We start from the raw sequence: 15,104 nt of genomic DNA on the forward strand, positions 1-15,104 counted from the left end.
AAGGAATGAAACAATTTTCTTAATAAAAAAATAATTCTGTTTCTGCCATAAGAAATCAGAGTGGGATCTAGAGCAAGCTGTTTCTTCATCCTGAGTCTCCCTTTTCTCATCTACAAGACAGAGAATAGAAATCTCCTGGATTGTTTTCAGGTTTAGAGTTATAGTCCATAAAATGTGTATCCTCAAAAAAGCTTGAAGGATGATGATAACAATCACCTGCATTAAAAGAACAGTGATGGGGCTGGAGAGATGGCTCAGAGGTTAAGAGCACTGGCTGCTCTTCCAGAGGACCAGGGTTCAATTCCCAGCACCTATATGGCAGCTCACAATCTTCTGTCACTCTAGTTCCAGGTGATCTAACACTTTCTTCTGGGCTCTGCAGGCACTATATAACACTTGGTACACAGACATTGTTTCAGGCAAACACTCATACATACAAAAATAAATAAAATCTCAAAACAATTTTAAAATAAGAAGACTGATGTTCTGTTTCAGGTGACTGCACAGATGACTGAGGTCAAAGTTCAATAAGTGTTCTTCACAAGTCAGCATTTCAGGTCAAGTACTCAACACAGGAAAGCCAAGAATGGTTCACATACAGTACCTTTGGATCCAGGATTGTTCCAAACACCAGGATGAAGAAGCCCTGGGAAAGATGAAGGGAGAAGAAGATCCATTTACAATACAGTGATGGTAAGAATAACAAGTGTAGCATTCATCACATCACTACTATTCTGGCCATAAGGAAAGAACACTATCTATTCTTCTCATCCCCTAGTCTAAGGCCGCAGAGCCTACTCATGGCCTACTCATTTGTTCAACAGATATTGTCTAAAAAAATTATTCAACCAAGAGTTCTGGCCACTATAGACACAGAACAAACCCTTGCTTTATGCAGGCACATCTTAGAAACTTCTATTCATGAGTGCCGTGAAAATGCTTTTCATTTCTCAGGAACTGTTGCCCTCAGGATATAATGATTGAAAAAAAGATGTATAGGAGTGCAGGCTTGCAGTCCCTGAACAGTAATTAATAAAACATACTTCCACAGCACAAAGAAAAGCAGGCACACTTGGTTGCCCATAACCCCTCACATCATCCATGCAGAGGAAGACCCCATCTGTGAAACAAAGACCATCCTCCAGAGCTACAATCCATTTGAGGTTTTGTTTTCATAATTTCACTTTTCCACTAGTAACAACACAAAACCTCCCTGGAGGAAGGAAATTTTAAGGAACAGCCCCATTCTTCTGATGAGAAAAAGGAAGTTCAGAAGCACAACTTTTAAAAGGCTGTAGACAGCAGCATCCCTTAGACTCACTTCTTGGATGCTGAATGGCTTGAGTGCTGGATGGACAGGGAAGGCGAGAAGCTGGCCTTCCCTGTAGGCACCCCCTTGCTACATCACTCTGGTTTCCCAACTCAATGTGAGCCCAGTCAGAGGAATGCAGATGCCACATAAAGATGCAGTGAGAACAACAGCCTATTGCTACCACAATTTGATGAAAATGCGGCTGACAGATGGAAGATGACAGGGACCAGTATGAAGCCAGGCAGTTCATTCCTTCCTCTAACGTACTGAAATGCACTTTCCCATGCAGACAGTCCAAAAATACCCAAGCCTGGTCCGCATGGAGATTTTATCAAACTGTATGTTTATGTAAACTCTTCTTTTAGAAATGCTTACAATTGTTTAATTTTACTTATGATTGACTTTATGTGTGTAGTTTATGTATGTATAACTGTGGGTGGATGTGTGGATGGGTACCACGGCACACATGTAGAAGTCAGAGACTTGCTTTCAGGGGTCAGTTTTGGCTGTCCACACTGTTGAGTCAGGGTCTCTCTTATTTCTGCCATGCTGCACACTCCATACTAGCTGGTCCATGAGCCAATTCTCCAGTTGATCTCCCATCTTCTGGGAGGAGTTCTGGGTAACAGATGCTCACCAATGTATCTGGCTTTTTCCATGTGTTCCAGGATGGAGCTCAGGTTGTCAGGCTTGCGCATCAAGCTCTTTCACCTACTGTGCCATTTTACTGGTTCTCACACTCCTAGGCACAGAACCAATGTATGTTGATTCTATAATCTGATGTGCATATATTTAATAACTTTTTGTGGTCTCTTTGTGTGGAAGGGGTACTGGGGATTGAACTAGGGGCTTTGGACATGTCAGGCAAAGACTCTACCACTAAACTATATCCCCAGCCTAATAATTTTATTACCCAACCTGAGTCTATATAACCACAAATATGCAACATTAAAGTATTCCATCGAAATCACTTTTCATTGGTTTATGTCACCTTGTAGGAAGTTTACTCACAGAGTTCAATATCTAACAGAGAATAGATGAAAGAATAAATCTTTTTTTAAAAAAATCAGCAGGAGCAGATTCTCCCCATCTCTTTCGGGGGACAAAGCACAATGTAAGCAGGTAAGCGTCTTCTCTCAGGTTTTAGTCTATTATGCTTTATTCTCCTACTATGGCTTTGGGAGCTGAGGGTGTCTCAAAATCCCACCCAGCCCACAATAGCTCTCAGAGAACACGGGAGAGGTAAGAGGCAGCAGCCACTGTGACACCCGAGGCAGCCACTGACTCCACACTAATACTTCAACCTTGGAGGGGCTGGCTAGGCTCCCGATCATTTCTGTAGGACTAGCATCGGAACCGCTTTAGAAGGGCTTGCTTCCTGCATCTTATGCCTTCTGCCTGTTTCAGAATCCTGCTTTTGCTCAGTCGGCCTCAGCTGCCCCTCACCTTAAGCCCATCTCTGCTGCTGCTTCTCATCCCGTTGATTGTATCTGACCTCAGAGGACCCATGGCTCTGCTCCCTTTCCTCCCTCACTGAGCATCCCAAGGATGCCCTGCTACAGAGACAGGCAGAGAGTGTATCAAAACAGACAAACAAAGAAGTTTGGGGGATACATGACTGTTATTTTTAATCTAACTCATGTCCCTGTGAATCGGTGTCACTGAATTTTACTGATGGCTGTGTCTATAACCAGCTCACAAAAAAAAAAAAAAAAAAAAAAAAAAAAAACTTCCATGAGCCAGTACAAGCCAGTATAGCTCTGCCTTCTCCTGTTCCAGTGTCTAGCCCTCACTCACACTAGTTGGCAGCTGCCCACTACCTCATAGGTACTGGCATCCCAATGACTTCATCCTTCTCCTTGCCAGGAGTAAAGACAAAAAACAACCCGAGTTTCAAGTTGATCCTATTATAAGTGAAAATGCCTGCAGTATCCAAACTCAGGTGCTCACAGTCTAATCCAAAACAAGAGTCACAAGTCAGCTAGCCTGAGGGGAATAAGGAAAGGCATTGCTGTGGCATGAGACAGGTATTTATTAAGGGTTTATGAAGAGTAGCCTGGAGATTCACTGAGATGAAAGTTAGAAACCCTGGAGTCTTACCTTAGTCCCATCGATGACCAGCTTTGTAAAGATGTATAATGAATTGAAAATTACTGACATTGCTATAAATCTAAACTGCCGTAACACTTTTCATAGAAATATAGAAAATAGCCAAGATTTAAAATGTTACACTCGCCCTAGTACTGTTAACAGTGTTCTTCAAGGCATCAAAATGTTTATTATATAAAGTGAATCATTTATAGTCACATTTTGAAAGAGAAAAATGAGTAGATACTTGATTCAAAGTCCTGCTACCACGTATTTGAAAATACTTTCACTGTCTACTCCACACACCCCCAGAACAATGTTTAGCTTCATTTCTTCAGGAAACTAGAAGCTTTCATTTTAATTCATTGCAATCTTTATATTTAATGTACATAATTTCATTCAAGAAGGAAAATGTTAAATAGAAAACATTACCTAGACATTGAATAGACCCTATACACTAGACCAGTGGAAGACTAAGATACAATTTTAAGTGAGAAGGAAAGTTGCATCGTAGCTATGATGTCATTCAGCGGGCAAAGCACAGCCTACAGAACCCTGAGTTTGACCTCCAACACCATCTAAAACGGAATGTTGGAGGCATGTTTGCCTAACAGGTACATAAGAATACATGTAAGTTTTCAATTCTCATATTAAGCATATATTTGTATAAGCATACAGAAAGAATTTGCCAAGGATACACATGAAACTGTGAACATTGCTTAACCCGTACGAGTGTGAGAAGTGTGAAAAGGAACGACCTTTAAAGCTTCTTTGTATAACTCGCCTTGTTCAAATAAGATGGCCCACACTGCTATCTAAAAAGTCTAAGTAGCAGACAACCTAGCAAGTGTAAAAAGTGTAACACCTCCAGTCTAAGACTAAATTTTAGAAGAGGGGATTGCTTGCTTTCTAAATAGTAACAACTCAGGGCTTAATGATACAGCTCACTTGGTAGAGTATTTGCCTAGCATGCATGAAGTCCTGGGTTCAAGGTCCAGGACCCCATAAATGATGCATGGTGGTGCACACCTGTAATCCCAGTACCTGGGAGATGGAGGTAAGAAGATCAGAAATTTAAGATCATAGTGAGTTCGAGGCTAGCCTAAGATACATCTAAAAAAAAAAAAAAAAAAAAAAAAAAAAAAAAAAAAAAAAACCTCAGCCTATTAACAGGTATTTATGGTCTTTGGTAACTAATTTTAGTATTTGAACTTGTTGCTTTCAAATTCATCATTTATTTCATTTTCTGAGCACCTCTAGAAAGTGGCGGCATTATACTCTCTTTTTGTATGAGAAAAACATGCTCGCAAAAACTAGACATGCAAAGATCATGCTACATATTCTTAGTGAATACGAGAGTCAGAATTCAAATCCAGGCCTTTCTGAAACAAAAATGAATCTCTATTTCATTGACTTCTGCATGAAACATGGTGCCACATGTTCCTGATCACAAAACAGCTGCACATACTGTCTCGCTTCAGATTCTACCACAGCATCCGGACTTACCTGTAATGCGTTGAGTAAGGAGAAGATAATGTGGAAGGCCAGGGAGTGACCATCGACGACTGTGGCTATTCCGAACCCCCAGGTCAGCCCCAGCAGTGGTGTGAGGATGGCAATGTTCTTACAGATCCTCACAATGGCTCTTACTTCCTGGAACATGGAACTCCCAATGGCAGCTCTCTGGGTCTTGATGACAACCAGCATGACTGTGATCAGGTTTACTACTACGATGGCCAGAGCTGGGACCACAAAGGCCAGGAGAGCCTTGGTCATGTCCCAGTTAAGCCAGCAGGCCTCAGGCCGGAGGTAGCCTTTTCTAGGCTCTGTCACAGCCAATGTGATAACAGCAATCACCAAAGGGCACCCATAGCCCACTAAGAAGAGGGAGGCCACCAGGAATGACTTGGGCAGTGTATGGAACACGATCAGAATTCCATAGAGAATCAGGAGAGCCTTGGCAAGCATCCAGAAAAACACAGCCAGATAGAAGAAGTGAACAAAAAATGTTGCAGCCACACATCCATTGTGGTGGGATACTGGGCCACTGAGGAAGGAAGCCACAATGAACCACACATCAGCCATCAGCAAGGTGGCTGCAATGTTAGCAATACACAGGTGACGTAAATATGAGATCTCTGTCTTCGTTACTTGACTCCAGACTAAGGCCTCAATGGACAGGCAGATGATCAGGCTGCAGATGGAAATGCCCAGGCCTATGTATGTGATGTAAATTAGAACCGGGTTCTCCAAGGTGTCGGGTGACATGAGAATGGAGAAAGAGGTGAATGACTTGCTAGGCCAGCACCTGCAAACAGCTTGCTGGGAGTTTTCTCGCATCAGCTGACAAGCTTGCTGGTCCCATCTGCTCTCCAGGGAGTGCCAGCCCACGCACTGGGACTTCCTCCCTTCTGCCTTGCTGATTTTTTCAAACATCAGCGAGATTTTTTTAAGCTCCTTAGGCAAAATGACAGACAGGACAAGCCCATTCACGGTCATGTTTTCCAAAAGACTGGCTTCCAGGATGGCCCCAAGAGTTGGAAACGCAATGCTGATGACCTGGGAAGGAGAAGGAACCTTCTGAAGCTCTTCAGTTGTGAGCAGTACCCTCCCAATGACTTCATCACTTGTATCATTAATGCGCATTGAGAAAGTGAAATTCTTCCCAAGGCTGTCCCTGGACATGATGGTACCCATGGTATGAATGAAGACATGTGATATGTTGATGGGATGTTCCTTCACAAATAGCTTGCTTGCAAATGAATTGATCGATTGAAGCAAGACACAGCTGCTGTTTCTGTCTTGGATGAAGGTCCAATTTGATATACTTTTGCTGTTAAGAATATGGTTAGCCATGGCGCTGTAACTCTGTCAAAGAAGAACTGGCATTAGTCGTGAGCCACCCTTTGAAACTCCCAATACATAAAAGACTTACTTTTACAAAGTGTGGCCTGCTAACCAGTAGCATAGGCACTCCCAGAGACCTCTTTGGATTGCAGAATCTCACATGTACCCTAAACTCAGTGAATCATATTCAGTATCTTAATTGAACCCCTGGTGACTTGCTTGCACAGTAAAGATTAAGTTTACTTGCAGCCATGTCCAACTCACACACTGCATGCATCCCATAATCGGTAATAATGCAGCCCAACACATTTGTAGATGATAGTACCATATCACAACATCAGAAGATTGGACAGGGACCCAGAAACAGCTCAGTCACTAAAGTGCTTGCCATTCAACCCAATCTGAACCCAAGTTCGGATCCCCAGCACCATGTTAAAGATGGACACTATGGCACATTCGTAATCCCAGCACTAGGGAGGCAGAGACAGATGAATCTCTGAACCCCGTTCGGCTAGTCAATATAACCGAATCAATAATCTCCAGGATCAGCAAGAGACTCTGTCTCAAAAAATAATGGGGAAAGAAACTGAGAAAGACATTTGACATCACTCTCTGACCTACAACACATGAACACCTACACACACGAGTACTCACCCATACATGTACACACACATGCCCCCCCTACACACACACCATTGGATACCATTTAGAGGATCTATCTGTAAAGGAATTCCTTGCCTTGTTTTCCTCTTATTTGTTCAATGCCTTCCCATGAGACCTACAGGTACACAGCCTTTACATGCCCATTTCTACCAACTGTATACCTGGGCAAAACCCATCATTCAATTGCCCTTTCAGAGTACCCACAATGTAGCTGGTATCTGTTAGTCCCAGCTGTGCCACAGGACCCTATATAGAAATATGCTGAAAACTAGAACTTGACCACAGAGGTTGAATCACCATTCACTACTGTCTACTTCAAGCATCAAAACCATGAAGAAATGAATCCAATTCCATTTCACATTTCTGTAGTTCAAAGGTTGGGCCATATATTTTGCTTCCCATTTTAACGACTTGTTCTAACTCACAAATGAGCGTAAGTCTTCCTTTGTCCATGACCCACAGTGTTTCTTCAATAATTTCAGTAGCTTAAATATCCTTTAGGAAAGCAGAGTCGACTCTGGCCCCCAACAGACTCATAACCTCACAGGTTCAACTCCCCCAAGAACCAGGCCTTTAAAGGCTCAAGCAATCATAGAATCAATCCCTCACAGCCTTGGACCTTCACAGATTCTACCCCCCATAAAACCAACCCTTCAGAAGCTCAACCTCTTATGGACTCAGCCCCTCCCAGACTCAACCCATCACAGACCCAGACCCCGGGGAAATATAAAAAAGACTGAGATGAGTACCACAGAACCAAGTAAGCTCTCTCTACTAACGTGTCTTGACCTGACATGTTTATTTTATTCTTTTGTTTACTATTCTTCCCTCTATAAGATTCATTAAGCACTTTTTATGTGGGACATTGGAAATATTGAGGAGGAAAATGTGGTTCCCAATCCCTGGGAAGCTCAGAGGGTATTCCAACTAATCTAAATTCCTTCCTCAAAGAGAGAACACTGATCTGCAAGGTCACGTACCTTCATCTTTTCCTCATTGACCTCTCTGGTTAGAGCTGTCGAGATGTTGTGCAAGAGCTCTACCACCACAGCAATGTTTCCTGGTATTCGGGGAGACTTCTGAATGTTTCTGATGACGCAAGACAAATCCTTTGGACATTTTTCCATCAACATATCTGTTATGGTTTGAGATTGTCTGTGAGACTCATGGAGAGCTATAGTTGATTCCGATGATTGAACATTGGAAAATAATTCCACACCCTCCTGAAACAGGACCAAAGTAAAAAAAAATCCTTTATTAGTTTGTATTAAATACAAAAGTACTTTTGCTAGAATTTAGAAGAGCCCTACTATACAATTGTATATCACGTAATATGCTTTCATGTTCCATTTTCAAAGTAGTATCTAGAGTGGAATAACTTGACCAACACCAAGTTGTATAAAGCAAAATATAAGACTGAATTTCCCAACTGGTGGCTCTCTAGCCCTGTCTTCTGAAACTGCAACTGTTTTCTTTAGACACTTCCTGTGTATGTACATTTAATGTATAGTTTATATATTTATATGGATTCTTATTGCCATTTAACTTATCTTTACATTCTCAAGAGGTGAGCCAAGAGACACCGTGTTTTGTTTTTTAAATAGCAGGAGCTGGAGAGATAGTTCAGCAGCTAAGAGTGGGTCCTGTTCTTGCAGAGGACTCAAGAGTCAGTTCCCAGAACCCACATCAGGTGACTCACAGCTTCCCGCAACTCCAGCTCCAGGAAAGCTGAGGCCTTTCCAGGCACCCACATCATATGAAGGTCCTGATGGGACTATAGCTTCTCACCTAGCAAAGTGTGAGGTGCAGCCCAAATTTCACGGGTCTAACAAGTTTGGGGAGATATTACTAGCCAGCGAAGTACACTATGAGTATCAAAGCTTTGGGTTATTTCAATGGCTGAGGGCAAAGATGAAGAACTTGGTCGTGACAATTCTAGATGCTTTTCCTTGCTTTGCCTAAGTGACCAGGTTCCTTCATGTCATTCAGGATGCAGGATATACTACACAAACTTTCAGATGCACCAAGTGAAGAGAGAGGAGATAGGTAGGTATTTATGTATTCATGGAAAAACAACCTATTGCTACCGTGGAAGCCTCTCTTTTCCCCTAAGTGGGCAATATGATCACCTGAAGTTTATTCATAGAGCCTGTGTGAGAATCCTGATACAGGAGAAAGGGCATTACCTCAAAGATGCTGATGGCATTAAGGGTGTGGCAGGTTTCAGTGACTTTGTGCCATTTCTTGGCCTTACAGGCAAATTTCACGTTGCCCTCACTTTCTGGAGGGCAAGATTGAAAGCAGGGGGCAGTGTTGTCCTTACAGACACCATCACATACATCTGGGAAAATAAAAGGCATCCATATCAGATAGAAAGGTCTGAGGTCATGGCTGTTCAGCCATTCAGTAAGGTGTCACTGTGGCAAAGGGACGTCAATGCTGTAGACATGGATATCTTTTCTCAGTAAGATTGAAGATGATTGAAAATGGGTTAGCAGACATAGCATAATTCTGAAACAGGATCCTGTTCCTTCTGACAGAACCACACTCCAAATTCCAATGTATAAAACTGACTAATATAAACTCCTCCCATTAAATAAGAGGGATGAACCCATGCGTTACCTTACTTAGTCACCCTCCCCCATGCCCACAGAGCCCCCTAAAGATCTCCTCAGAGTCCTAGAGATACCCAGGTCAGCTCTTGTTTGGAATCTATTCCCTTTGATGTTCCCAAAGAAGCTTCCTGGTCCAGAACTTTATAGCAAGCTCCATGGTCAATGAGACCCATTCTAGTCACTGCCCTGGTTTGAATTAGCTCAATGAGAATCACAGCAAAGAAGTCTGAGACTAGGTGGAACAGAGGATGTTGGGAAGATATGAATATGTCTGGGGCTAAAGACACAATGGATTTACATTTAAATAATCAAAGTACAAATGTAATCTATCAAGGTGTCTCATCTCTCACGCCATGAGCCAAAGGGCTGAGAGTTGCCTGCTCTCACAACTGATGATCAAACTTCTGTGTGACTGGTAACTGCTGCCAACATACCATGTGGCCTGGACATCACCTTCTCCTTGCTTTTGCTGGTGGCCTGAAAAGAGACAATCAAAATTCTCAGCAAAACCAAATGTCAACAGGTGATACCACTGGTTCATTTTAATCACAGACAAACAACCATATCCGAGTCAGCCATGATGTAAACACAGTCACTGAAAGTCCAGCTGTTGGGTATGGCCCAATGACATTTCCTTCTACTTTTCCTCCCCAGTGCCAGGCAGTGGGATTGTCCTCTCCTCCCAGTCATAATTCTCTATCATTACAGTCTATAGTCTGCACATAAACTACATTTTGGACAGAGGGAAGTTTGCTAGGAAGTTCATGAAGACTTACTTCACTTGTATGGGCCCCACTGAATCCTGGGAGAAGGTCATGCCACATGATCACATGTTCATGTGATCATATTTATCGTATTTTCAAAGACAAAATATTCTAACTACCTTCCATCTATTGAGAGTATCAATTTTTGTCACTCTGTCTCACCCCTCCCCCTTCACACTCTGTCCTGTTTGGGGTATCACTAGAGTGGTACATTTATTAATGAAATCCAGACAAGGAGTTGAGCGAGGACCACATTTCTTTGGATTTAATAGGATACATTTATATAGTTTGCAGTCACTTTTAAATTACAAGAACATCAACCCTTGCGGGTCATTAATTCAAAATTATTCTACAGGTGGCCACAGAACAGCACAACAACAAATGTTGAGTGCCCTGACATCCTGCAGCTCTTTGGAAAGAAACTTGAAGTTTTCCCAACTTTCATAGCAATCCTACATATTTACATAAAACTGCTAATAACAAGTGGGAAAACTAAAAAGTGTTATTTCAAACTAGCTGCAATAAGAGGAAGTGTAGGACAATGCAAAAGGGAAGAATGGCGAGCTGGAGAGACGGCTCAGCGTCTAGAACAGCACTAGCTGTTCTTCCAGAGGACCCGGGTCCAGCTCCCAGGACCCACATGGCAGCTCACAGCCTTCCGTAACTACAGCTCCAGGGCCTCCTAGGGCACCAGGCACACACATGGTGCATAAATATACACGCACACAAAACACCCATATACATAAGATAAATGTTTAAAGTAAGATTTTTAAAATGATAGAATGATCTTTTTATTATCTATATAGAAGAAATTATAAGTAGTATTATTTTTGCTGAATGCACTACTAAATAATGTTGAGTATTTACTGGATATAAATCCTTTAACCAACTCTGTTTGAAATTTATTTTGATTCCTTTTCTCATTCTAAGAAAATACTCACATTCATTTTGTATTTTATGCTACTCTTCTTTAAGGGAGTGGCCCCCACCCCACCCACCCATGCATATCTGGCTATCCTGAGAAAATGGTCTAGGGAAAGCCCACCAGCCCACCTGGGCTCAAGTCCTTAGGAGGGAACGTTCACCTCTCTGTGCCTCCATTTCCCTGTCTGTAAGCAGAATAGACAGTACTGCTTTTGTGGGGGAACAAATGAGTTGACACATTAGAAACCCTTAGGGCCACCCTCAAAAGTGTGAGATCTGTTTATGGTTTGACTGCTGGGATTATTCTGATACTGAATAGTGATTACATCGAGCTCATGTTTCGCCCTTTCACGCTGTCTTTTCTGATGGAGTTCTAGATGCTCTAACTCTCCCTCTGCCTTAGAAGGACTTGTTATCCACACTACCATACAACACTGCCTAGCCTCCACTCACCTGCCTGCTACCTGGATAATCTTTTCCATGTTATGTTCTCAATTGAATTTTAAGTTCCTTAGAAACATGATTGTGTGTTGTCTCCCTTTACCCCTCTATGTAAGGGTCTTGTACATATGTACACTTGTGTAATGACATATTGGTATGCATGGTACACTCACAAACACAGGCATGCGTATGTTAACGTGTATAGGAAAGGAGGCAAATTCAATATTCCCATTTCTGAGCAAAATAAGTGCCCTCTAGTGGTTGAAAAGAGCATTATCCATGGCTCCAACCTTATTCCAAGATTCTAGCTATTGAGGAAGAAATAAGATTTCTGAGCATTGTCGTTTGGCTGACATATGATACTCATTTTATTTTCCTATTAACAATATTATTTTTCTCTCTGTTATCAAAAATAATACTGAATATTCCCTGTTTTTCTATCAAATAAAACTATGGAAACTCTGAATTGAGGTCTCTCTATCACTGAGGAGGTGTCGCTGAGGAATTCATGAAACAGAATGCCCTTGGACTCACCAGTGTATGATTTTTATTTTTTTATTCATTTTTATTCATGCGACCAAATCCCTAGGGTCTCAGTCAACAAGCCGCGTTGCTTCCACTAAACCATAAGACTACAATAATATTTCTAGAGATCTTGAAGACTGTGTTGATAGTCCATCTTGTGGTGATACTTTATTTGTGCTGAAATGTGATATTTTATTTGTATGTCAATAAATAAAATTTGCCTGGAGATCAGAGGTCAGCGAGCCATAAACAGAAGTCGGGCGGTGGTAGCCCATGCCCTTAATCCGATCACATGGCAGGCAGAGTCTCTGTGTGGTCAAGGACACAGCCAAGCATGGTGACATGAACCTTTAATTCCAGTATCAACCATAGAGATCTGGAGGTCGGTATAGACAGGCAGTGACAAGGAAGTCATGTGGCTGGGCTTAGAGCCAATGACAAGGCAGAGCAGCAAGGCAATAAAAAGACAAGTTAGATGGGAAGAAGCTCTCTGTGGAAGCTACTGCTGGTGGTAAGCTAAGGCTAGTCACAGCTATTGCTCTGATCTCTTGAGCTAGTACCTCTGTATTTGATTCTTTGGTTCTGTGTTTCTCATGTAATAAGACTGTTTAGAAATTCGTCTACACCATCTAATCTCCTTATTTTACAAATGAGAACGCAGAGGCTGTCATAGATAAGGTGACCTGAAGAAGGCCATGCAGGGAACTCCTTTTATTCCTGAGATTAGAATTTGTTCTCCTAATTCCTTCAGTACATCTCTACCAAAGGTCAGGCATCAGATCATGTTCAGGTTCAATAGGCATAGGGGATGTAAGGCAGGAAGTAAAGGATGCTCAAGTCACCCAAAACCCATACTGACATGGCCATGTTCTGCAGTATACCAAAGTCAACAGCTGTGGAGGATCCCTGGTCACTAAACAAAGTCCAGAGATGGTGCAGTTGACTAATTAGGTGTGGAGGAGGACATGGGATGCTGTTGACAAGAAGTTCTGGAAAGTCTATTTTCTTACAGGAAAGACCTGATTTGTTCAGCCCAGTTCGTTTTCTGAGGTACATCATGTCCGGTTCCTCTGGTCAGTTCATGTCTGGGTAGCATCCAAAGTGGGTGACTTTAGCTTCAAATGTTAACATTCCTCAACCTCATCCTACACAAAAAGGCAGACGCTTGCCTGCAACCCGCTTAAACTGCAGAGCTTCCCAGTGCGTAGGTAAGTCAGGGGAGGGGCAGCCCCTGGCAGCTCGAGAACCAGAAATTTGTCCAACGGGAAGAAAAGGATAGGATGTTCCTGGTAGGGTGAGCCCCAACAATAACAAGAGTAACTTTTTCCCCTGCTCTGCCTACCCCACATTTTACTGAAAATTGTAGATGAGAAAACAAAAGATAGTACCAAGCTGTGGGCATCAGAATGCCCCCAGCAAAATGTCATCCCAAAGCACCTAGAATTTCTCTCAGAAATCGGATTTCAGTTCAGTGTTGGGGTGAAGGGGAGTCACAAAGAAGAAGGGTAAACTAATTAGATGGAGAATATTGTTTGGAAAACTCATGACAAGAACTTCCAAAATCATTCTTGCCTAAGGAGTCTCTTGTTCACCTTATCTCATGTGAAGCACATCCTTCATCACTGACCTCAGTCTCTCTGTCTATGAAGTAAGGGATCAGAGCTTTGCCAGTTAGTTCTAGGGTGACCTCCCAGGTCTTAGGGTCAAATAATAGTACTCTTTTCCCAAAATTCTCAAAATATTTTAAAATCGTCTCTCTCCCTATATTCCTTCACACCTTATTTTAAATAAATAAGAGGAAAATTAAAATATGGTATGAGGGAAAATATACCATGAAGAGCGGCAGGGCTCACTGCCCCTCCAAAAGTTAAAAGGGTGATTTGCTATAAACTCCACCCTTGTTCTTCTGCCAGGTTGCTAAAAGAAAATGTTATTGCCACTTTGAATGGCACGGTACCACATTATGCCAAATCGTTTTGAGGTCCTGTCCACTAAATGTCTCTAGTATCTCCTAGTCACTGCGGCAGCTTTCCCTACCTCTACTATTCAAGGCCCTCAGGAAACAGCAGCACCCTAGATTCAAGTGAAAGAGTCAGTGCCCAAGAACAGGGGGAGTGGGGTGATTATCCTTGAATCGTCTCAGTTTTGTTGTATTTCAGATCTGATTAATGGAAATTAATGTGAGACAAATTCATAGCAAAGGCGTCTTCTCTGTCACGGGTCACTATCATTTCTTTTTTTTTAATTTTTTTTTAAAGATTTATTTATTATGCATACAGTGTTCTGCCTGCATGTGTCCCTGCAGGCCAGAATGTGGTACCAGATCTCATTACAGGTGGTTGTGAGCCACCATGCAGTTGCTGGGAATTGAACTCAGGACCTCTGGAAGAGCAGCTAGTGCTCTTAACCACTGAGCCATCTCTCCAGCCCCTATTCTCATTTCTTCAGGTTGTGCTGGCCCACCCCATCACCACCCTCCCCTTATACTTCAGCTCTCAGGTAACAGAGCTGGTAACTGAGGAATTCTTTGTCTGCTTCTTCTCTCCACCAACTCATCGGCCACTCTTTCCCCATTTTTACCTGGCATAATATCCTGCAGGACTCTGTAGGCAAAAGAAGCACCAAGCCGTACAACCAAAGTGCGGGCATCATTGTCTTCCACACAGCTGATATTCTTGCTTCTGTCAAGATAAATGAAAAGGCGAAACGTCTCCAATCTGAAGCTCTTATAGCACCATGCCTCTGCAGGCACAGTTTCCCCTTGAGACCGGACTCCGTCTTCAGTGCTGTCTACGCAGCTCTCTCTGGCCAGCAGTAAAACACACACACACACACACACACACACACACACACACACACACACACACACACGCCCCGTGTCCGACCACGGTCATTGCTGGGAGGCTCCAGGTGGAAGCCCAGTCC

At 42.5% G+C, this 15,104-nt stretch overlaps 1 protein-coding gene across 1 annotated transcript; it reads right to left on the reverse strand.

Annotated features, from left to right (window-relative positions):
- Window positions 1-4,801: 4,801 nt before the first annotated feature.
- On the reverse strand, window positions 4,802-14,831 carry LOC131926151 (adhesion G-protein coupled receptor F2-like). The gene is made up of 5 exons (XM_059281433.1): window positions 14,760-14,831; window positions 9,960-10,002; window positions 9,097-9,251; window positions 7,891-8,133; window positions 4,802-6,268 (listed from the first exon to the last, which is right to left on the reverse strand). Exons 1-5 carry the CDS (start codon window positions 14,829-14,831, stop codon window positions 4,802-4,804), a joined length of 1,980 nt encoding a protein of 659 aa, XP_059137416.1.
- Window positions 14,832-15,104: the final 273 nt, after the last annotated feature.

This window comes from Peromyscus eremicus, chromosome 16_21 (genome assembly GCF_949786415.1).
Source record: "Peromyscus eremicus chromosome 16_21, PerEre_H2_v1, whole genome shotgun sequence".
Lineage (NCBI taxonomy): Eukaryota > Metazoa > Chordata > Mammalia > Rodentia > Cricetidae > Peromyscus > Peromyscus eremicus.